This window comes from Pseudopodoces humilis, chromosome 2 (genome assembly GCF_049639895.1).
Source record: "Pseudopodoces humilis isolate 2021_Gansu_Grassland_sample_001 chromosome 2, ASM4963989v1, whole genome shotgun sequence".
Taxonomy (NCBI): domain Eukaryota; kingdom Metazoa; phylum Chordata; class Aves; order Passeriformes; family Paridae; genus Pseudopodoces; species Pseudopodoces humilis.
Genome location: NC_142201.1, coordinates 85,239,682 through 85,262,573, shown reverse-complemented (window position 1 = coordinate 85,262,573; position 22,892 = coordinate 85,239,682). Strand labels below are relative to the sequence as shown.

The following is a 22,892-nucleotide window of genomic DNA, read 5'->3' as shown; positions in this document are numbered from 1 at the left end:
ACAAACTGTGCACAATTTATATTTCTTAATACTCTTTTAGAAGATTGGTTTTCAGTGGGATACAGGATTTGGCATTCAGGCAGGGCAGCTGCTGAATTGGAGGCATAAACTGTGGCTGAGCTCGTGGCCACATCAGCTTGTTCCAGGTTTTCACATTAGCTCTGTGAAGAATGGCTGGGTGTGGACCATTCCTCCTGAAATACTATGGTTTTTCACAACAGGATGTACTTGGACAGGCTCCTCCTTTTCCACCAGCATGGCCCCACCTCTGCATCCTCCAGGGTGGGGACTGATGGCCCAAAAGTGGTGCAAGATGTGGAGCATCCTCATCCTGCCTGTGGTCTGTGGTCCCTCACTTGTATGAGGTCACTGCATGATCCTCCAGGTTTGGGGCTTGATGCACAGAGTTTCAAGCCAAAGCAGTTCCTCTGCTTGAGGTTAAACCCTACAGCTAAAAGTGTTGGAGCAACTGAGAGCATGGTGTGCCTGCCATGTGAGAGGACAGACTTGGGAGTGTGGGTGTATTTTAAGCTCACAATACTGCCAAACCAGGGTTGGTTCACCCTGCAAGTCCTTCCCAAGGGAAGCTGGTCAAATGAGATCTGTAGAAGAGCTCAAGACTGGGATATGATGGGTGGGGGAAGCTGGGCAAAGGTGGCCAGCAGCACTGTGCTGAGTCACATGTGTATCTGTCAGAGGGTGTTAAACTGCCTTGGGAGCTTATTTTTTAGCTCTTCCTCCACCTCTCTTGTGTAGCTCCCTAGAGCCCATGCTTACATGGACCAGGATTTAGGGAAGGAGATCCAGGTGGAGCCATCTGAGAGCTGCATTTGCTCGGTGTACTCTCCACAGCTGAAGACTGTAGTTGTGTGCACCTGTAAGGGTCCAGCTGGCTCAGGGGATGCAGCATGAAAGGGAGCCAGGTGACATCATTTCTGTGAAGGAAGGATGGTTCCCCTGGTGACTGGGCTGTGCTGGGACTGGAAACCCAGAGAGACCACTTCTGCCTCTCGATGGGGTGACCTGTGGCACATCATCTCACTGCTCTGAGCATCCCATCCCCCAGTTTGTCAGTGAGCCATGTGAAGACTTTCCTGCTTTGGCAGGGACTTCTGCAGACCTCAGGGCTATTGGTATCCAGGGAGTATTTTATTTTCTTAGTGGCTTTGCCACCAGACAAAAGCACTTGCTGTGGGAGAGATGGCCTGGGGAGGGCTAAGTCTGGATGTGTGGTGATGCTGAAAGCCAGGCTGTGCCAGCCTCTGCATCAGTCTTGGCTGGCTAGAGACTGATGAAGTCCTGGGTAGAGTAGTGGTGAGGCTTCCCAAGAGTGCATCCCTGGAAAGGGCATGTGGGAGGAATGACAGGTCTGGGGTCTCTGTACTTTTGTGTTATTCTCCTTCCAATCCCTCTCCATCTGCTCCTGGGAAAGTGCAGTACTCTCACAGCCATCTCGCCACCTCTCATTTCTTTATCCTTTTTTGTACTTTAGATATCTGGAAGGTAAAACTGCAGAGGGGCCTGTCAAGGTCCTGCAAATTGACCTTTAGAACTTGTTTGCCTCTGTCCCTGCTCCTCCTGTTGCCAAAACAAACACTGCCCTCACTCTTCCGGGTGCCAGAACAAGCGCCACTGCATGATGCTGTGGTACACAAACTGAGTTGAGGAGTTTGTGGGGAGCGTGTTTTTTGGATGCCTCCCTTCACAAGCAAGTGCTGTGTGCTGTGGGTGGAGTGTCCAGTGCCCTCTGCATGGTGTGAGAGCTGATAACAATACAAATGTGTACACACTGAGGTGCTGAGAGTGGATTAGCATTAGGGATGCCTGGCTGAGGCACTACAAACCCCCACAAACAGTTCTGTAGGGTGTAGATATTCCCAATCAAGCCTTCCCTTCCATGTGTGTGAAGCTGATCTGCCGAGTAGGTATTTTTTAGTAGAGCCTGTAGTGACAGGACAAGAGATAATGGTTTTAAATGAAAAAGGATGAATTAAAAGTTGATATAACAGCACAATTTTTTATAGTAAGGGTGGTGAGACACTGGCACAGGTTGCCCAGTGAAGCTGTGGCTGCCACGTCCCTGAAACTCTTCAAGGCCAGGTTGGACGGGGTTTGAGCAACCTGATCTAGTGGAAGGTGTCCCTGCCCATGGTGGGGGGTTGGAGAGAGATGATCTTTAAGGTCCCTTCCAACACAAACCACTCCATGATTCTGTGATCCTATATTAATGCATCTGAAAGCACAGATCCCTGGTATTCTAAATTCACCCCATTTCCCTTTCCTCTGTTACCCTGGTGCAAATTTTATTAATTCCCCTTTCTGCAAAATCTCATCCCAGTTGCAAGTACCTGCAGCAGGGCAGCACAGGGACCTTTGTGTCTGCTGTGTCACTGCTGCTCACCATTCTTGAGTTCCTCTTGCTCTCTTGTCTGTGTGAGTGACATTTAAGACAGGATCCTTTCGGTTCCCAGTTGCCCAGAAGGGAGGGGAGGAAGCACAGCCATGCTAATGGATTATTTTGCTGATTTTGCAAGTCTGACTGAAGGCATTGTTCTGAAACAGCTAGGCTCTGCAATGAAATTAGACTAGTCTGTTCCTTACAAAATCTTGTTAGCAAAAAATGGTCCTGGCATGCAGCAGATGTTGTCTCCCTTGGTTATTCTTCCTCCTGATGTAGCTTTTTCCCTCCCCACATCTGGTTTGACATGATCCAGATACCAGTGAATCTAAATCTCAGAAACATGTACCGAGAAACATTGATGGTAAAACAGTCATCAATTATAAAGCAAATTAGAGACTGATTTTCTCCTTACAGCCCTGGGTGGAATTGGACAGGCTGGAGAAGGTGAGGAAGATATTTTCTGCTTTAAATACATTTGTAAGAAAATTGTGTGCATTTTGGGAAGGTGTCCCAAAAGAGAAAGCAGAGGGAAAGACAGCATGCTTTTGAGTGGGAAGCAAAAAAGTACAAGGTAATTCCTCTGATTTGGTCTCTTTTTCTTTTTCTTTTTTTTTTCCTTAATGAACTTCAAAAACCCAAAGCCAGCAGGAGCAAACTGTCCTAATCTGGGCTCTCCTAAGCCAGGCCTCTGCAATCAGCCCCTCATCAGCGGGGACCTGCTCTGGTTCTGATTTCCACCTCTGTCCCACATCCATTGGAGGATGGAGGATATGAATCACCAGAACTTTGAATCACTGTTTTGGCCCACTCTGTGTTATCAGTCTGAATCTTTCCACAGAGCCATCCACACAGGCTTTCTCTGAATTGTGTTTTGTTGCCTGGAGCTCAGCAGGCATTTCAGCAGACAATTTTAGGGAGGGCCGATCATTTTTGATTGTGCTTAGGGTCCTTGGAATCTCCTGAAGTGAAGATGAACAAAGAACATGTGGGTGCAGCACTTGGGAACATGATCTAGGGATGAACATGGAAATTGGATTAATGGTTGGATTTGGTGATCTTAAGGGCTTTTCCAGCCTCAATGATTCTGTGATTCTTGAGATCCTCTGAGACAGGTTCTCGTTGGGGGTGAAGAGACATATGTGACTCCCTTGGCCAGGATAGAGCTAAGAACCACACATTAAAGCCATAGCTTCCCTGCAGCTGTAGCTTTTGGCTTCCCCTCCCTGTTCTCCATCTGTGTCCAGACTAGGAGGAACCAGGAACAATGAAGGATGGGATGGACTTCCTGTCTGCTGAAGCCTCAAGTGTCAAGAGGCAGTTTGGGCTGTTTCTGTGGTGGCGGAAGCCTGAACCCGGGAGGGCCCAGGGTGTGTGTGGGTGTAGATGTTGGTGTGCTGCCCTCCTCTCTCAGGGTCGTGAGGGTGGGACAGTGATGTGGTGTTTGCCGCCTGGATAAATGGTATTGCTCACCTGGATTCTGTCTGCTGCATGGTAGGGAGGGGAGGAAACCAAGGTCATGACCTTCTCTGATCAGGGCATCTCTGCTCCTCTCCTCCCTTTGCACTCACAAATCCCAGGGCCTGTAATTCCATCTGGCTGCAGAACAAGCTCCTTATCACTTCCAGCTTTTCCTTCACAGGAAAAGGAGCACTAAATGTTCCAAAGCTTTTCTTGGCTTTTTGACCTAGTTTCCACTGGTATCTTGTTCATCAGCCACCTCTGCACGTGGGCATGGTGCTTCATGGCCCCGAGGGTGCTTTGCATCACACACCAGGGCCCCACTGTGCTCCTTGCAGTCCTGAGGCATTGCAGCCTGGCTGAAGCAGTGCCTTGGTCCTTGGCTCCCACCTCAGTACAGCCAGAGAATACAGGCAATGCCATCCCAGTGGACTGAGGCCACACAGTCTAGACCAGGTACAAAACATATGAGTGGAAACTCAGTAGCTTCAATAGGGACTGAAGAATCCAAGTAATTTAATATTGGTAAGCTCCAGTCTAAGGAATATGGCAAACCTTCCCAGGGGGCTTTGCTGGGGAAACTGACCCATGGAGGAGACTCATCCCAGTAGAATCAGTTCCACAGCATTAGGGCAAGGAGGCAATGCTGCCTTCCCCTTTACAAGGATTTTATATTAAGAAAAATTTCTTCACTGAAAGGGTGCTCAAGCATTGGAACAGACTGCTCAGTGAAGAGGTGGAATCACCATCCCCAGAAATATTGAAGAAAAGCGTAGATGTGGTGCTGAGAGACATGGTTTAGTGGTGGACTTGGCAGTGCTGGGTTAATGGCTGGATTCCATGATCTTACAGGTCTTCTTGATGATTCTGTGATTCTTCACTCTGGAGAAGAGAAGGCTCAGGGGAATCTTAACAATGTCCATGAATACCAGATAGGCAGGAATGAAGGAGACACAGCCAGACTTCTCAGCGGTGCCCAGTGACAGTACAAGAGACAGTGTGTGCAAACTGAACATCAGGAAATTCCAAATAAGCATGAGAAAAGACTTTATACTGTGAGGGTGGTCCAAAAACTGGCACAGGCTTCCCAGAGAGGTTGCAAAGTCTCCATTCCTGGAAATATTCATAACCTGACTGAACACAGTCCTGAGCAACCTGCTGTAGCTGACCCTGCTTTGATTAGGGGGCGTGGACTGGATGATATCCAGAAATTCCTTATTGCCACCTTGATTTGGTGATTTTGAGACCACTGGGACTAGGCTCAGTCCCAGGGCTTGAGCATGGTGTGTGGGCCTTCTGCAGGGAAGCGTGGTAGCCCCGCTCTGCACTTCAGGGCAGACCTTACTGCGGCTTCTCAGTACTTGAAAGGGGCTTATAAGAAGGATGGGGACAAACTTTTTACCAGGGCCTGTTGCCATAGGACTAGGAGTAGTGGTTTTAAACTGAAGGAGGGTTGATTTAGACTACCTGTAAGAAAGAAGTTTTTGAAAATGAAGGTGGTCAGACGCTGGCACAGCTAGCCCAGAGAGGTGATCGATGTTCCAGCCCCAGGAAACATTCAAGGTCAGGGTGGACTGGGCTCTGAGCAACCTGATCCAGCTGATGATCTCCCCACTTACTGCAGGGACTTGGACTAGATGGCTTTTAAAAGCTCCCTTCCAACCTAATCCATTTTGTGGCTCTGTGTTTCTCATGATTTCGTGTTCTCACCTGTCTGTGTATATCAAGCAACCCCTTTATTGTAATCTGCAGATCCCCCCAAGGGCAGAAGGGGCAGCTGTGGTCCTCAGATGGGATAAAGAAGGGGGGGGTCTCTGCTCCCCAGAGCAGGATCACAAAGAGCTGATCCTACAGACACCCCCACCAGCAGACACATCCCCACTGCTGGGGCTTCCCTGCTGCTATGAAAGAGGAGCTGAACCCCACTGCTCTTCTCCCATCCCTGTATGCACTCAGCAGTGCTGAGGCACAGGTGGCTCCTGCCTTTCCAGGTGTCAGCCTGCCTCCCCCTAGCGCTCATCCCAACATCCTGCAGAACCAGCATTAGGGGACTAGTCCTTTTCCTTGGGCCTGATCCTGGCCCAAGTTTGTGTCAGGTTAATTTTGATGTATTTGGTGCTGGCTGGGCCAGGTGGGAATAGCGGGAAGTGCTTATGGTTCCTTTTCCTCCCTGTGATGGAGCCCTAGGCAACCTAATCTAATGGGTGGGGTCTCTGCCAAGAGTGCAGGGTTTTGAAACTAGATGATCTTTACAGTCCCTTCCTACCCAAACCCTTCCAGGAATCTATGGGTAGAGGCAATACAAGTCCTCATATGCAAAGTCGGGGTGAGGGGGCATGTTCTTCTGGGTACAAACAGCCTGAAAAACTGTGAGGTGCGGGGGAAGGATAATCTGCTTTTCCTTTTTCCTCTTCAAATTAAGTGTAATAACAAAGGGGAAAGGTTCTTTCAGCTCCTTGTCTGTCCCATCTGCTCCCAGGCTCCAGCTGGATGTGAACTTACCAACTGAATTGAGCAGGAGAAGATACATTTTTAAAAAAGCAGTGTGTCACCTGAAGCTTGCTCAACACCCTCTGTTATTTAAGTGCTTCCTTGGCCAGGCTCTAAGTGGGAGTGAGAAACAAGGGGGACAGCCTGGCAGGAGCCAGGCAGAGAAAAGCTGATGATCTTGGTACATGGATGGAGGGATGAGCTTACCTCCCAGCTGCCTCCTACCCAAATTTCTCCATTCATGGTGTCTATGCACAATCCACCACCCTGGTTTTAGTGGCAGAATGAGTATTTAATCCTTCTGGCCCAACTACTAAATTTTTGCTTCACTGAATTTTTTTTATCTGCTGTGCTATGATCTGGAAGAGCAGATCCCTCACCCTTTGTAAAACAGTTGTGGAGTAGAGGCATCTGAAAGAGGAGACTTAGAAGGGCTGTAATGGTGTGAAAGCATGCTATTTTTGACAGGGATAATTATAACAAAGCTGCACTGGTGCTGGGACAGAATAGGGAGTAGGTCTTGTGATGCTGCTCATGTCCTGGTGGGAGCAGAAGGCATGACAGGGTCCTTCTGCCACCAGTGTGATGAGCAAGGCCAGCAGAAAGCTGCAGGTCAGGTTTACATGGATCTGAGGAAGAGAGGAAGTGACTTTCCTTTGCCAAGAAGCCCTGCTCCTGTGTTCCCTGTCTGCTCACTGACCCAGTGTGTCTGTTCTTCTCCTGTCCCACAGGAAATCTGCAATGATCCACGTCTCTTTGTGGATGGGATCAGCTCCCATGACTTACACCAGGGCCAGGTCGGGAACTGCTGGTTCGTGGCTGCCTGCTCCTCCCTGGCATCCCGGGAGTCTCTGTGGCAGAAGGTAAGTGTTTCTCCATGCTAGGGGAGAGCCTGTCAACACCTTGGCTTTGTGTTGTGTTTGTCCAGGTCAAAAACTGGTTCTCAGGGATGCCTCATGTCCTGAAAAGCTGATAATGAGCAAAAAGACTCCCTTAAAAGACTGTCTTGCAAAGGGCATTAGTCATCATGACTGCAGTCACCACACTCCAGCCAAATCCCTGGCCAGTTTCTCCTTAGCCAAGTGGATCAAATCCCATCCTGTTTTTCAGATCCCGAATTTCAGATCCCTTTGAATTCCAAAATAATCTAAAAATTAACAAGAAGAATCAGGATGCTCAGCTGCAGCATTTGGCCCCGTTTCCCTAGTCCCCATGGTTTCCCTTCTCTTTTGCCATTTACTATGTTCCCACCTTGGCAGTCAGACACCAGTGCTGGGACAGGTAGGTTGATTTCAGGGTGTTAGCATCTCTCCCAAGTCCCTGCTTGCCCAAAGCATCCGTCCCTGGCATGTCCCATGGCTGGATGGCACCATGTAGCAGTGCTCCTTCAAGTGTGGGGTCCAAAGGGAATGTGCTGTGGGCCAGAAAGCCTCCAAGGAGCTGCACCAGAGTGAGGGGCTGCAGACCTGGGGAGCAAGCAGAGAGGTACAGGGGGAAGGAGGTGCTCAGTGCCACATCCTTGGGCAGTCTGTGCCCATCTCCACCATGGCCTCAGCTGTGCAAGATGTCAGCCCTGTGAAAACCAAGGCAGGGGGACTTCAGACTCTGTTGCAGCTTTGCATCATCACAGGGCAAGAGACCAACAAGTGAGCAACTTTTCCCAGACTTTACTGTAAAAGGCAGCCAGTGTGTGCAGGCAGCACCACCAGCTTCACCCACAACCTCCTACAGCCACAGGCCTGAGACAGTTTCCTCCACACCACAGCTTTACATCTGCTCTGTGTGCTGTGGTTCTTCCAGTCTCTGCTTCCTGTGGTGAGCATGAACACCAAGCTCAGGGATTTCTTGCAGCATCCCCACTTTTTGTTAAAATCAAAGTTTTTCTTGATTGAATAGGATAGATGGTGTTGCCCTCTAGATAAGCAATAAAGCTTCCTGCCATGGCTGCTGTGGTGACTGCTGTGGCTCTCATTACAAGGGTGACATGGGGTTGTTTAGCTTGTTCCTCACCATCAGCATCCCCCAAGGGTGAGTGGGCAAGTTGTCATTCTTCTTCAACATTCACTTCCAGCTCTGCCCTGGGAAATGCCAACCAAACAGAGGCTGGGTCCCTTTGGACACTTCATTATTTTAGTTTGCCAGGCATTGCTTTTCCTCCCATGGCAATTTGGCTATGGGTGTTTGTGACTTCTCATTTTCCATTGATTTAACTCTCAGAGGCTTTCTTTTACCTGCCCCTGTTGGATCTTTATTTATCAATAATGGGACGGGGCTGCAGGTAGGCACTCCTTGAGCTTTTTATTCAGTGTTAGCTTTATCGGTACAAGGTGAGACACAAAAGATGTTGAAAGCTCATGCTATGACAACAACAGCCAAATTTTCTTGGTTGCAATGCCTTTTTGAAAACTTTCTGGCTAATAGCATAATGTTAAAAGCTTGTAAGTGTTTGCTTATGATCTGGCTCTGTAACACTCTTTCTATGACCCTTCAGACATGTCTAATTTTTATTAAAAGAAATTAATACATTAAAATGGAGGGCAAAACCATGCCAGGATGCTGTTGCTGACTTGCTGCTGCAGGAGCAGTGTGGAGTCTGACTCCTGCCAGCTGTTCCATCCAGAAAAGGGCACAATGGTCATGTTAGTTTGCTACTCCTTGACTTAGAGTCAGTTTGTCCCTTGGGACCCTCATGTCCTTTTCTGGATGGCACAGCCTGATGAAGGCCACCAAAATAGTCAGGAGGAAAGTGGGTTTGTGCATCCAGGAGGAGAGAAGGTAGAAGGGGAGCTCATTGCTGTGTGCAGCTACTTAACCGTAGAATCATAGAATGGTTTTACTTGGAAGGAGCCTTTAAAGATCATCTAGTTCCATTCCTCCTGCCATGGGCAGAAACGTCTGCCACTGGACCTTGTTGCTCAGAGCCCCATCCAGCCTGGGTAGGGGAGTGTGGACAAGATGGAGCCCGGCTCTTGCAGGGATGCACAGAAGACAAAGGACAGCAGCACAAGCTGCAGCTTATCTTCAGCATGAGCCCAGTCAGACACTGGAACAGGGCCCAGAGAGGCTGTGGGACCTCTGTCCATGGAGATACTCAAAGATGGACTGGATGAAGCCCAGATAAATATGATTTAACTCTGAAGTAAGTCCTGCTTTGAGCAGTAGGTTGGACCAGACTCCTAGAGAGTCTCATTCCAGCCTGAATTAGCCATGAGCCTACACCCAGAGAAAGACACTGCCACTCATCCCTGCCAAGGTGGCATCCCTGGCTTTGTTTTGGGATAATGAGCCATGGTTGCAAGGGAAGTTGCCAGGGAGGCTGACATCAGACATCCCTTCCCTATAGAGTACCGTGCACAGCAGCACCAACAGTTCTGAATCTGCAAATGAGTCGGGAGGGCACTCAGGGGAAGCCCCAGAGGTGTTTTGCGTCACTGGCCCAGGTTGCCTAGCACTGCTGGGACTGCGGAGAGGGGACACCAGCTCCAGGGGCCTGTCTGATCTTTCCCCCTGCGTGTCCTGCTAGAGAGCCACACACTGCTGAGGACGGAGCAGAGGAGCAGCCAAGGTGATGGCAGCTGAGGCAGGGATGCTTGCGCTGCCCTTCACCTGCGACGAGCAGCTCACCCAGCGCATGCGGCTGCGGTTCCAGAGCCTGCAGCAAAACAACGCGAGGCCCCAGGATGGCGAGAAGCTGCTGCGTCCCAATGAGCACATCTACCGAGTGGATTTCATCCAGCAGCACAAACTGCGCTTCCTCCGCTGGGATGTGCAGCTGGAGAGACCTGGGAAGGTCATGGTGACTGGCACCTCCCAGCACTGGACCCCTGATCTCACCCACCTGATGAACCGGCAGCTGCTGGAGCCGGTGGGCATCTTCTGGAAGAGGCTGGGGGCCGAGGAGGTGGAGTGCAATGAGGCAGACGCCCAGGAATTTGGGGAGCGGATAGCAGAATTAGCCCAGATCCGCAAGGTGATGTATTTTCTGCTCACTTTCACCGGTGGCCTCGAACCAGCTCAGCTGAAAGGCTCCATTGTTTTTAAAGCTTGATCCCCTCTTGCTCAGCTTTTCTGAGCAAAGCTCCAGCTACGCTTCTTTCAGTTCAGTTCTTCGTTCCATTTTTACATCTGGTTTTTTGTGCTTTTTTTTTTTAATGAGTGACAGCACTGTGGTAAAGCAGAGAACAGCTCAGTGCTTCTGGAGCCCCTCAGCCCTCTGAAATATTCCCCAGATGTGCTGCCCTCTGTCTAAATGATGGGGAGAAGGGGACCATGAACTTGCCGCTGGATTTGCCCGGAGTATAAGACTGCGTGCTTGTAAATTCATCAGTGATTCACACAGGGTCTTACTGGCTTGGAAATACAAGGCTGCCCTAAGTCCTCTCACTGTAGCAACTGCACACCAAAAACCCACTGGAAAAATAAGTAATTGCCATACCGGAAAACAGCAGGGACCCCTGGAGGGAGCCCTGCTTTCCAGTTTCCATCCTAGCCGTTAAAAAGGGAGGGCTTGTTTGTGATGGAGTTCCTCTCCTTGCAAGGTGCTGAGTGCTTGCAGGCTCTGGTGACTTGTGCTGCTGCTGCTTGGAGTCTCTGAAGAGCAGTCCCGTGGAGAATCCACCTTGCCGTGAAGCTGAAGTACAAACACTTGGACTCGCTGTATCCTGCAGATACTGTAAACCCACTGGACTAATGGGGAGCTTGGGCCAGCCTTTTCTGACCACTGCCACCGTTTCTTGCTGGGGGGAGGGTGGAATTTGTTGGTCCAAGATGGGTTGGAGCTGGTGTGTGTGTTTTGGCAGAGCCAGCAGCTCAGAGCAGCCTGGGCCAGCAGTGAGTCCTCTGCAGCAGAGCTAAGTTGTGCTTTGTTCTGTCCTTAAAGCACACATGAAAATATTTACTCTGAAGTGTCTATAGAGAGTCTTGAGGCTGCAGAGCACTTTGCAAGCCACAGAGCAGGACCCTGCTGCTTCTATCCATAAAAAAAGCAGTGTCTCCTGCCCTGTAAAACACAGGGAAGGGTGTCTGGGTGACCATGGGAGCAGAGGGGAATGGTGCATTTCTAAGTATTGGAACAGGAGAGAGTTTTGTGCCCAGTTTGCCCCATGACTGCAAGTAAACTGTTACATTTGGATGTTTTCTCTTCCTCCACCAAAAAGTTGAGAGTACTTCACTGAAGCTTTTTGAGACACACAGATAGAAAAGTCCCTTGAAAGAGCTAAGTATTATTACAGTTGGTTCTTTGCTCAGATTGCACTCAAATTTGTGTGAATACTCCTCGAGGTGCAACCTGACACCTTCCCAGAATGAGTAAGGAGAAAGCAGTGATGGGAAAGCCAGGGCAAGGTGACTTTGTACCTGGGGCCTGTGGACTTAGGCAGACCAGACCCAAAAAGGGTTCAACCTCTTCTCCAAAACGTCCAGAGATGCAGACCCTATGCCTTCCCCAGCCCAGCAATAGAGTATAAAATTATATGCACAAGTTATGTCAGGCAGAGAGGAGAAAGAAGGCAGAAGATCAGATACTGGCTGGAGAGGTGGTGGGAGCTGTGAGACTTGCCCAAAACCAAAGCCCAGCAACCACCAAATCCTACAGCCATGCCCGAGAACTTGAAGTCTTTATTTAGATCCCAAGGAGTGCTGGACTCAGTGAGTAGAGAGAAAAGTGCATGCATCCCTGCTTGACCAAACACACCTCTAGGGTCCTAGCAGACTTCGCTGTAGAAGACCCCTCTTTGTACATCTCAGAGCAGAGTTCCTGAGTACAAACTGCTTTAGACCAAATAACAGGAGCCACTGGCAACATCCAGAGGGGTTTTTGCATGCTAAGTCTCACAATATGTCATTGCTATGTTGCTAGGGTAGAGCTCTTGCTGCAGATATCTCACTGGCTATTGGTGTACCACAGTAAATAAAAGCCTAGACAATGGGTTCCCCTAAAGGACTGAGGCTGTTTGTGTCTTCTTCATGCTCCCTTTGGAAGCTGCCCTAGTCCTGCATGCAGTAAAGCTCCAAATTTCAACTCAATATTGGTATTCTTGAGCCCCTTTTAACTTCCTGTAAAATTTAAGATGGACATTTAATTTATTCTCTCTTGGTGTAAAAGTCTTCATGGAGTATTGAGTGGGTCTTTTGTGGTCAAGAGCATCTTGAAGCTGGGCATAGAAGGGGAAGTGATTCTCAGGTGGATCCTTGTTTCCTTCAGAACTTAGGAGGGAGGTGAGGGGACCAGTGTGATCTCTCTCTGCTGCAGGGAAGATGAACCTCTTTTTACTAGTCACTGAAACTATCCCTACACAGTTCCAGCATCCCATGAAGACTTTGAGATACTCCACCCTGTCCCATCTCCCAGGGGAATTCCATCCCAGTTTGTACCACAGTTCAGATTGGTACAGCTGCATGCCTCTCTCCTTATCCTGAACTGGCAAGTTCCCAGCGGAAGGCTTGGAGAACTTGGCATGTACCAATTTCTCCTTCTTATCAGGGACGTTTTCTCCAGGACCACAGATACCTTTTCTCTTAATTAGCCACTCTTAAGAAAATTGAAAAAAGCCCTAAATAAGTTTAGGGAGGTGAACCTGGCATTTCTGTGCTCCCAATTTACCTGTCTCTGAACCCTTTCACAGTAAATTTTTCACACTAAATGGTGTTGCAGCTCCAGATTTTTTGAGTCCCTAAGGAAAAAACAGCACATCTGGGTGAAGGAGAAGAACGAGAAGAGCATGGTTTCCACTGCCCCAGTGTCACACAGCCGAGTCCAGGACTTGTTTGGATCCTGAGATGGGTGGTCCATGGAATATTCTCCAGCAGGAAGCACCTGTGGAGATCAGACTCCTCTCATTTCCTTGTGGGTCAGTGTAGAAATATGACCACTCCTTGCTCCTGGACCCTTCTCTGGATGAAAGCTGACCATTTTTGCTGCCTTCAGTGGTGGAGGGTGCTCCCAGAGCTGTCCCCAGGTGAAGAACTGGAGGAGGATTGTGGGGACCTGTGTGTCTCACCACCAGTGACAGTAGGAGCAAGTCTCAGACCCAGCCAGCTGGAAGCTGTCACTACCGGCTCTGGCTGACGAGCTGCCTCTTCTAATCAATGCTGGGATCATTTCTAAGCCCACATTAATAGCGAGTTGATTATCAGGATGGTCCTCTAAGACAATTCATTAGGATGAGCTCCAGTCAGGAGGGAATCAATGGGCACTGATGGAGGGCTGGCTGACCTTTCCTGGCAGTCTCCAGAGAGGACTCTGGGACATAGCTGTTAGCACTTCTATAAAACACCAAACCCTCCAAATGTGGCTCTTTTTCATGGCTTTGTCTGCTCTGCTTCTATTGATCCAGATGACTCAAGAGTGCCTAAGAGTGCCTGTGAGCTTGCAGGGCTGATGGCATCATTAATATTTCAGTGTACGAGCAATAAGAGCCCTGGGCTGGATCATTGCTGGTAGCTAAGGAGTCAGGGGGTTCTTCAGAGGGAATTCTCTCTGCACATTTCCTGCTTTGTGACAGTAGGCAAAAAAAAAACCAAAACCAAAACCCAGCTCTGTCAGCTGGACAATGGCCCAAAGCATAGTACAGGTGGTTTCACCATGTCCTGTGACTTCTTGAAGAGGCTCTTTCCAAGCAATGTAGTTGTGTCCTCTCCTATCCCACCCCAAAACACTCAGCTTTCCACAGGAAAGTGATTATTTGGTGTATTGGAACATAATGCATGCCTGCATGGACACCTTGGGGGTTTTCTATCACTGAGCTCATGATCCTTTGGGAGCAGGTAAGTGAGTAGCAGGGGTGTGGCCAGGCAGTCACATTACTGCTGCTGTGTGAGTCGGAACTTGTCAGCCAGCAACTGCAGTAACTACATGTGGCCTCACAGCCTGCCCTGGCCATGCGGTAAAACCACATTGCCTCCAGCCTCAACAAATCTAAACTGTGCTGGGGTAGTTCCTTGCTGTGTGCCTCTGTGTCCTGGCTCTGGGTGAATTTTCTATCCAAAGCGGAGCTGGTGGTGCCTGCAGCCATGACAGGCTGTGCATTTTGGCAGTTCCCCTTTGCCTGTGCCTGTCCTGCTGGCAGTGACACCAAACCTGTGCCTCCCCAGAGGCTTCTCAGCAGCCTCTCAGCTGTGCTATGGTTTCTTTCAATTCAGACCTTTTCCATCTTTCATCTAATCACCTCCCTGTGCTTGCCTGAGTGAATGTGGTAGCTCCTGACAGGGAAGAATGGTGACCTTGAGGGAATGGGGATCCTTGCTTTTCCCACTTTTAGTAGGTTCATGCAGAGTATCTGCTGCCTGTTCATTGGCACCAGGTAGAGAAATACCACACTTGCTCTTGGGCTAGTCAGGGCACACCAGAACCAAGTAGGAGAATCAAAGAAGGTGCCCTTTTTCAGTGGTACCCTACTGACACTAAAAAAAAACAAACCCATGGTCATAAAAATAACAATCCCTGGTTAGACAAAGAACTCATCTGCTCCAATAGCCTGTCTACAGAAGTAGATGGCAGCAGATGTCCAGGGTAGGGTTATAAGAAAGAGGAGAAAGGTCTTTAACTCCACCTTCCAAGGGACAGTGAAGTCTAAGGTACTCCAGTACATGTTAATCTAGTCTGCATTGGCAGAACCAGGCCCAAAATCTGGCTCCAGCAGACTGTAAGGAAGTCCATCCCCCTCACAGTCTTCCTTGTCTTTGATATTGTCTGCATTAATTCCAGGATGAGAGTCAATCCTGGGAAAAAAATAACTAATTTGAACTTATGTGCCTCTTCTTTTGCAGGTCATCCCAGACTGGAAGGAGCAGGAGTGGAACCCTGAGAAACCTGAGAGCTATGTAGGGATCTTCCACTTCCAGTTCTGGCGTTTTGGTCAGTGGCTGGATGTGGTGATTGATGACCGCCTGCCCACACTCCACAATCAGCTCATCTACTGCCACTCCAACTCCAGGAATGAGTTCTGGTGTGCCTTGGTGGAGAAAGCTTATGCCAAGTGGGTACCCAGGCAGTTATAGGATAAAGTGGGACCTTGGGCACTTTGTTTTTCCCCTCTGTTCATTCACCAGCTGGTTTGCAGCAGTGGAAACAACATATTTCCTGCAGAAGAGTAGTACATAACTAAAACAGAAAAACACAAAGATAAAACCCTACACTAGCCCTAATTTACCCTCAAAGCAAAATACCCTTCAATGTTTCTTTAAATTACACCTATTCTAGAGATTTCAGGTTCCTTTGACTTTGGTCCTATGACAGCAAGAGTGCAACAAGGAATGTGGGTCCTATTTTTTCACCCTAATTTGCTGTCCTCTCTCACTTGAAGTTCAACTACACATCTCCATTCTTGAGGCTGCCCAAGAATCGCCCTCGACCCCTTAAAAGGTCAGGCTGGTGTTGTGCCATCACTGTCACCCTCTTTCAGGTTGTCAGGCTGTTACGAGGCCCTGGATGGAGGCAACACAGCTGATGCCCTGGTGGATTTCACCGGTGGGGTCTCTGAACCTATTGACCTGACCGAAGGGGACTACATTGCCGATGAAGCCAAGCGAAACCTCCTCTTTGAGCGCGTGTTGAAGGTGCACAACAGGGGAGGCCTCATCAGCTGCTCCATCAAGGTAAGCAACATTACCAGTGTGGTCACCATCCCATGGGAATTGGTGCTTTAGGATGCAGTTGTCTTACACAGTCATAAACTTCTAAATTAGATGAGATAAATTGTGGCCAAGGGTTCTGACTTCTTGATGATGGCAAAAGGAGTGAATGCTGAGTGTCAACCCTCTTTATTTCTTGTTGCTATGTCCAAGAGTGCAGATTCATCCCAGCACCCTTTAAATGCTATGAGGGGATCCACTCCAGAGAAAGGTGTTTTGGTGTCTGCACCTGGGTATCTTTATAAATGTTAGTTGCCAAACCTCCCAGTATAACCATTAGGATGAGCTTTATTGGCTGCCAGTATGGGAGCTCAGAGACTTCATGAAGCATGTGAAGAAAAGGCGGGATCCAGCACATAAAATGGCATCTGAGACTTGCCAGCTGGCTCTCTCCCTGACTGTTGATGCTCTTCTTTTCTGCTTAAAGAAACCTGCAGGGAAATCTGAGTTGCTTTCTTTCCCAGCCCCTGCAGAGGTGGTCATGTCCCCCTGGTCTGAGCACTGTCTGTGTCCCCCTGCCAGGCCACATCAGCAGCTGACATGGAGGCTCGCCTGGCCTGCGGACTGGTGAAGGGCCACGCGTACGCGGTGACGGACGTGCGGAAGGTCCGTCTGGGCCATGGCCTTCTATCTTTCTTCAAGTCAGAGAAGCTGGACATGATCCGCATGCGCAACCCGTGGGGCGAGCGGGAGTGGAACGGCCCTTGGAGTGACACGTGAGTTGAAACAGCTTGTTTCAGTGGGAACTTCTTCCCTGTGAGGGTGGTGAGGGACTGGCACAGTTCCTCAGAGAAGCTGTGGATGCCCTATCCCTGGAAGTGTTCAAGGTGAAGTTGGATGGGGCTCTGAGCGACCTGGTCTAGTGGAAGGTTCCCCTACTCATAGCAGGGGAGTTAGAATGAGATTATATTTAAGGTCCTTTCCAACCCAGACCATTCTGTGATTCTGTAATTCCATGTTCATTCATACTGGTGAGGGATGATCATAGGTCACCTTTGTGCTCACAGTCTTATTCCAGCAAAATGAGCACCCAACACAACCAGCCTCTGCCACCACCGACTGCTGTGATGGCTGTGGATGAGATGAGATGAGGCACCAAAGGCTGGTGCAACCAGAGCCTTTTTGACCAGAGTCAATTTTGTTGTCTTTATGGATAGGGCTGTGATTGTACTGGCCAAACAAAACCTTGCCAGACTGGATTCAATTGCACTGGTCAGGAGGGAAGTTGAAGTTCCAAGCCGTGTGTCTCTTACCTCTGAGTAATGATGCTGTTCTCTTCCCACAGCTCTGAGGAGTGGCAGAAAGTGAGTAAAAGTGAGAGAGAGAAGATGGGAATGACAGTGGAAGATGATGGAGAGTTCTGGTGAGTCCCTCCTGGGTTTGTCACCACAGGCACATTATCCTCCCACCCCATGGAGCATGTACATTTTCTCCATGTGTACAGCTTTCCAGAGAAAACAGGCTTCCAAGCCATAGGATCTCTAGTGAAGTTACCTCCTTTAGCCCATGGGTGTTAGCTTTCGATGGCCATGACTCTGGAGTTGCAAGGTGTGCTCTGCATCACTTGGGGGCCAAACCATTTCACCAGGGTACTTGAGAACATGTCATAAATGTGCTGAACTTCACAGCCTCACCAGGAATATTTCAGTACATTTACCCTTGTGTGGAGAAAGGGGCACTTGTGCTGCTTCTCCCTCTCCAAAACACAGAGATCTTTTTAAACTCAATAAGTATTTACTGCAGGCATAGAGAAAGGTATCTCCATCTCTTTTGTAGATATTTGCTGAACAACTTTTGTTATTCATCAGCCACCAGAGACAACCCACACTTTAACAGGTGATTAAGAAAATCCCTGCAGTGTACCTTTGCAGGGAGAGAAGCAGCATAACCCAGTTCTGCCCTTTTCTGACTCAGGATGACCTTTGAAGATTTCTGCAAATACTTCACGGACATCATCAAGTGCCGTCTGATCAACACCTCCTACCTGAGCATCCACAAGACCTGGGAGGAGGCAGTGCTACACGGGGCATGGACCAGAAGCAGTGACCCCTTGAAAAACCGCTCCGGAGGCTGCATCAACCACAAGGACACTTTTCTGCAGAACCCTCAAGTGAGTAATGGAGCAGAGGGCCTTCTGGAGCCTTCACGTGTGCTTTCAAGTGTTTAACTCTTCTACAGGGACCTAGAAGGCTGAAGTGGCTACCAGACCTCTAATAGATTATTTGAGCTTATGGCAATACTCTGGCACAAGATGACCAGCATCGAGGCCAACTCTATTAACATTATCCCTCTTATCAAGGAGACTGCATTCAAGTGCTTAGTGTAGAGCATCTTGGAACGAGGAAAAAACAAGCTGTGCCACAGGGTAGAATTGTTGATTGGTTCCAGTCAAACAGGGCCAGGAGTCATTTCCAACAGTCTGGACATCTGAATGACCGGATTCCAGTTTTTCTGCCCAAACTTTGATGCTGTTAAATTTACCAGGACAGGTGTAGCCCATAGAGCTATTTCCTTCTAGCTTGAAGTTCATCTCCTGGAACAAACTTTTTTAGAGAAAAGGAGTTTTGGGGGACCTTATGGTTCTCTGCAACGCCCTGAAAGGAGATCATATCCAGGTGGGAGTTGTCTCTTCTCCCAGGTAGCAAGTGGTAGGACAAGAGAAAAAACCCTCAGGTTGTGCCAGGGAAGGTTTAGATTGAACATTAGGGAAAACAACTTTACTGGAAGGGTGAAGACATTAGGAGGGGCTGCCCAGAGCAGTGGTACAGTCACCATTTCTGAAGGCATTCAAAAGGCGTGTGGATGTGGCCCTTGGGGACATGGTTTAGCAGGGGACTTGACAGTGCTAGGTTAAGGGTTGGACTGGATGATCTTAGAGGTCTTTTCTAACATAAATGATTCTACAGTTGTCTTGTCCTGCTCTGAACTGGGATTCTCACAATCACAACCCAGGTCCTTTTGAGTCTTTCATCTAACAAGCAATTGAAGGATGGCTTGGTCCATTGCAGGAGTTGTCATCAAGGATGTGGTAGACTTGTTTCCAGCTTCCAGCTCTCTATTAGCCTTTTGAAGCCAGGCTGTCCCTGCATGGAGGTGGATTGGGAGAAGCTGATGTTAGATCGGCCATATCCATCCCCACCCAAGCCCAGGGATCCTGTATTAATAAATATTTTCCTTACCTTCCTTTCTTTGCTTCTAGTACGTGTTTGATGTGAAGAAGGCAGAAGATGAAGTGCTGATCTCCATCCAGCAGAAGCCCAAAAGAACCAGCCGCAAAGAGGGCAAAGGAGAGAACTTGGCCATAGGCTTTGATATCCATAAGGTAGGCTGGGGTTCCTGCATGTTGGCCTGAATGCCACTGTAAATTTGTTGGTTGTGGAGTAGTACATCAGTCCTGCATGGCCATATTGTTCATTTAAGCATTATCTGGGTGCTTCTGGGGTGCCTCCAGCACAGCCTGCCCTCCTCAAGAGAGGAAGAGGGATATCAAAGGGGACAGCATGGACAGTAGGTTGCCCAGAAAAACTGTGGATGCCCCATCCCAAGAAATCTTCACGGCCAGGCTGGATATGGCTTTGAGTAACCTGTTCTAGTGGGAGGTGTCCCTGCCAATGACAGGGGATTGAAACCAGATAATCTTGAAGTTCCCTTCCAACTGGAACCATTCTATGATTCCGTGCAGTTCTTGCTAAAAGCAATGATTAGTCTTTTCTCTCCAAATGTTGAAATCTGTTAGACTAATCCTTATGTGTTGTTTTCTGGGTCTGCAGTGTTAAGCTGGGATGCAAGAGACGTGTCCCTGAGTCAAGAGTTGGGAAAGATACAAACACACTTCTTTTCCACCCAGCACAGTTGGGACTGTTTTGTTGGTTCTCTTAACTCCAGGTGTCCTGGCACTGTGGACTCAACTCTTGCAGTCTTTCCCCCCCTGCCCCCTGGTGGATACCACTACCTTTTCAGCCAGTGACAATCCACTGACCATCCCACTGTGGTCTCTGCCCAGGTGGAGTTGAATAGGAACTACCGGATGCACACCCTGCAGCAGAAGGTGGCCAGCTCCATCTACATCAACTCCCGCAGCGTCTTCCTGAGGACAGACCTGAAGGAAGGCCGCTATGTCATCATCCCCACCACTTTTGACCCTGGTCATGAAGGCGAGTTCCTTCTCAGGATTTTCACAGACGTGCCTTCAGATTGCCGGTAAGGAGCACGAGCAGGGATGGGGAGGAATTGGCTCTTTGGAGACAGCCCTTTTGATTTGTGGTTTTCCTGAGTGGTCATAGCCTTGCCTGCAGCTGCTCTTTGGCTTTCTGTTAAGGGTGGCCAGGAGACAGGACATCTTTACAGGTCTCCCCACAGACATGCAGAGAAGCTCCCACTCTGCTCCTAAGCATAACATGGGAGAGCATCCCAAACCCAGGTTGAGGAGCTTGGAGTGGGGAACAGAGTCTGACAGTGGACAGTGCATAGTCACAAAATCACAGAATATTCTGAGTTGGAAGGGATCCACAAGGATCATCCGAAGATGATTGAGTCCAGCTCTTAAAGGAATTGCCTGTACAGCTCCTCATCATGCCAGAGCAAACTCCTTGGGATAAGACTGGGCACCTCTCAAAGGCCACGTGTTTTTCCTTGCAGAGAGCTGACACTGGATGAGCCACCACACACCTGCTGGAGTGGGATGTGTGGCTACCCACAAGTAGTATCCCAGATCCATGTCCTTGCTGCAGCTGGGCTCAAGAATCAGGACTCCCAAGGAGGTACTGGTCTTTCCCTGCCTGTTGTCTGGCCCTGGAGGAGTTGGGAGGTGGTTTATGAAGTGGGACACAGCTGGAATTTATATCCTCAGATATATCTGCTTCGGACATCAAAGGAAGAGAAAGTCTATGGACAACTAAACTCACTTCTTGCAGTGGACATGATCTAGGAGCTGTTATATTTAGGCTGTTATCTGAGACCCTCCCAAAAGTTTCCCAAAGCCCTTAGCAGAGGTCCTGTAACAACTCAAGCTTTCCTCCCAGGTATGAGTAGCTGTAAAAGTCAGGAATTGCATTTAAAACTTCTTTGTAAGAAGGACAGAGAAAGAGCCTGATGTGCAGTATTCATCACTGGAGGCTGGATAAATGTCTTATCAGCAGAGGGTATGCCAGATGTAGCTCATGTGGATGATGTGGATCTAGATCAATTCTGACATCCATCACTTTTCCTGCATGGAAGACAGCAGCAGGACCTGAGGGCAAGAGCCCCATGTTCTGTCTGCCTCTGGACCAAGAAGCCCAGTGGTAGTGATGGCTTGTGCTAGGAGATTGCTGAAGTTGGGATGAAAGGTCTAGAGGTGGCAATTAGAGAAGCAAATGTCTTTCCATCATGGAAATAGGAAATCTCCCCCATTTCCTGAGTCAAGGGTGTGTGGTATTTGTGGAAAGATTTAGCCAGGCGCTTTCACTTTCAAGCTGAATTTTAAATAAAGAAATTGAAAAATTAAAAAATCTAAATAAAATCCAATTAAAATTACAGGGTTTTTTTCCACCCAATAATTATTATCAGGGCTATATCCCTAAAAGTAACAGGCGGGATCTTTTCCAAGCAAAGAATGTGCTAATCTATTCAAATGTGCTTATTTATCACATGCCACAGAGGGAGTCCTTATACCCTATCTGGTGTTTGGGCAGGGAATTTAACCCCTAGACAAGTGTTTTTTTCTTGTGTTATTCACAACAGGTCAATGCACCTGCAGCAATGTAGGAAAATCTGTAGCCAAAGGTCTCTGAACTGTTCACAGAAAGAAGGAGGTTTATCTTTCCTTCAGACAAGAAGACATGTGGATTCTGGAGTCATAAAACACAGAAACTCCTTGGGAATTGCTTTCTTCCAGCTGTTTTCCAGCTGTTCAGCTCCCACCACCATCAGTGAGCTTGGTGTTTTCCAGTGCAGGGGCATCTCTCATGCATCCCAGGCCAGGCTTTATATACTAATTTGGAAATAGTGATTTACAGATAGGAATTTGGCTCTGGCTGATGGAATCTGAGGATTTATTGGGACATCCCAAAAGACAAGGTAATTTGGAAAAACAGCTGTGCAATCCAGCAGCTGTGTCTCACCAGGGGAGCCAGGTCCTTGCAAACAGAAAGCTAGCAAAGAGGTGGTCTGGCAAGCCCTGGCCCTCATAAGGGGCTTGTTTATTCATCATTTCCACTGGACAATAAAACTCATCCAACTGGTCTGTGTTTCCATCATAGCCACTAAAGGTCATGGTAAGAAAATGCATTCTGGCAGTTAAATTTCCATAGCAATAGCTCTTTCTCTACTGAAATTCCCAAAACAAGCACTTGTTTGGCAAGATGAAAGTATTCACTAAGGAGGGACTCTTCTCTTTTCCTGGAAGCTCAGGTCCCCTCCAGCTGTGGGCTGGTTGTATGTGAACTTGGTAATTTTATCCTCCATCTAGTGTTTCCTTGTGTGAGCCTCTTTCTCTTCTCCATGGTTTTATTTCTGCCTGCCTCTAGGAGAGCAAATGCTGAAAGGAGGGTTGAGTAGGATGATGTCCTCCATGGAACATGTACTGCAATGGTCAGAAGGGTTTGGGGTGATGAAGGAGTGTTCCTGTAGAATATGGAGACTAGAGAGGCAGCCCTTTCCTAGAATCATAGAATTGTTTCAGTTGGAAAAGCCTTCTAAGATCATCGAGTCCAACCCTTAACTCAACACTGCAAAGTCCACCATTAAATCATGTTCCCAAGTGCCACATCTACACACCTTTTAATTTCCTCCAGGGATGGTGACTGTGCCACTGCCCTGGACAGCCTGTTCCAGTGCTTGATAACCCTTTAGATTAATTAGTTTTTCCTAATATCCAGTCTAAACCTGCCATGGTGCAATTTGAGGCCCTTTCTTCTCGTCCTGTTGCTTGTTT

General features: G+C 48.5%; 2 protein-coding genes across 2 annotated transcripts in view; both read left to right on the top strand.

Moving 5' to 3' along the window:
* Window positions 1–22,892, top strand: part of CAPN5 (calpain 5) — a 51,695-nt gene that overhangs the window by 24,657 nt on the left and 4,146 nt on the right. The window contains exons 3-11 of the mRNA XM_005531004.3: window positions 7,081–7,212; window positions 15,116–15,324; window positions 15,751–15,943; window positions 16,502–16,695; window positions 17,265–17,342; window positions 17,894–18,089; window positions 19,179–19,301; window positions 19,983–20,179; window positions 20,618–20,739. Of these exons, the coding sequence (XP_005531061.1) occupies window positions 7,081–7,212; window positions 15,116–15,324; window positions 15,751–15,943; window positions 16,502–16,695; window positions 17,265–17,342; window positions 17,894–18,089; window positions 19,179–19,301; window positions 19,983–20,179; window positions 20,618–20,739 (1,444 nt within the window). The remainder of the gene's footprint in view (window positions 1–7,080; window positions 7,213–15,115; window positions 15,325–15,750; window positions 15,944–16,501; window positions 16,696–17,264; window positions 17,343–17,893; window positions 18,090–19,178; window positions 19,302–19,982; window positions 20,180–20,617; window positions 20,740–22,892) is intronic.
* On the top strand, window positions 9,880–10,397 carry OMP (olfactory marker protein). Its single transcript, XM_005531003.3, has one exon. The coding sequence runs from the start codon at window positions 9,918–9,920 to the stop codon at window positions 10,395–10,397; it is 480 nt and encodes a 159-aa protein (XP_005531060.3). The 5' UTR covers window positions 9,880–9,917.

Bases quoted from the DNA above. Each gene is read 5' to 3' on its own strand.
- OMP (XM_005531003.3), top strand. From the start codon at position 9,918: ATGGCAGCTGAGGCAGGGATGCTTGCGCTGCCCTTCACCTGCGACGAG.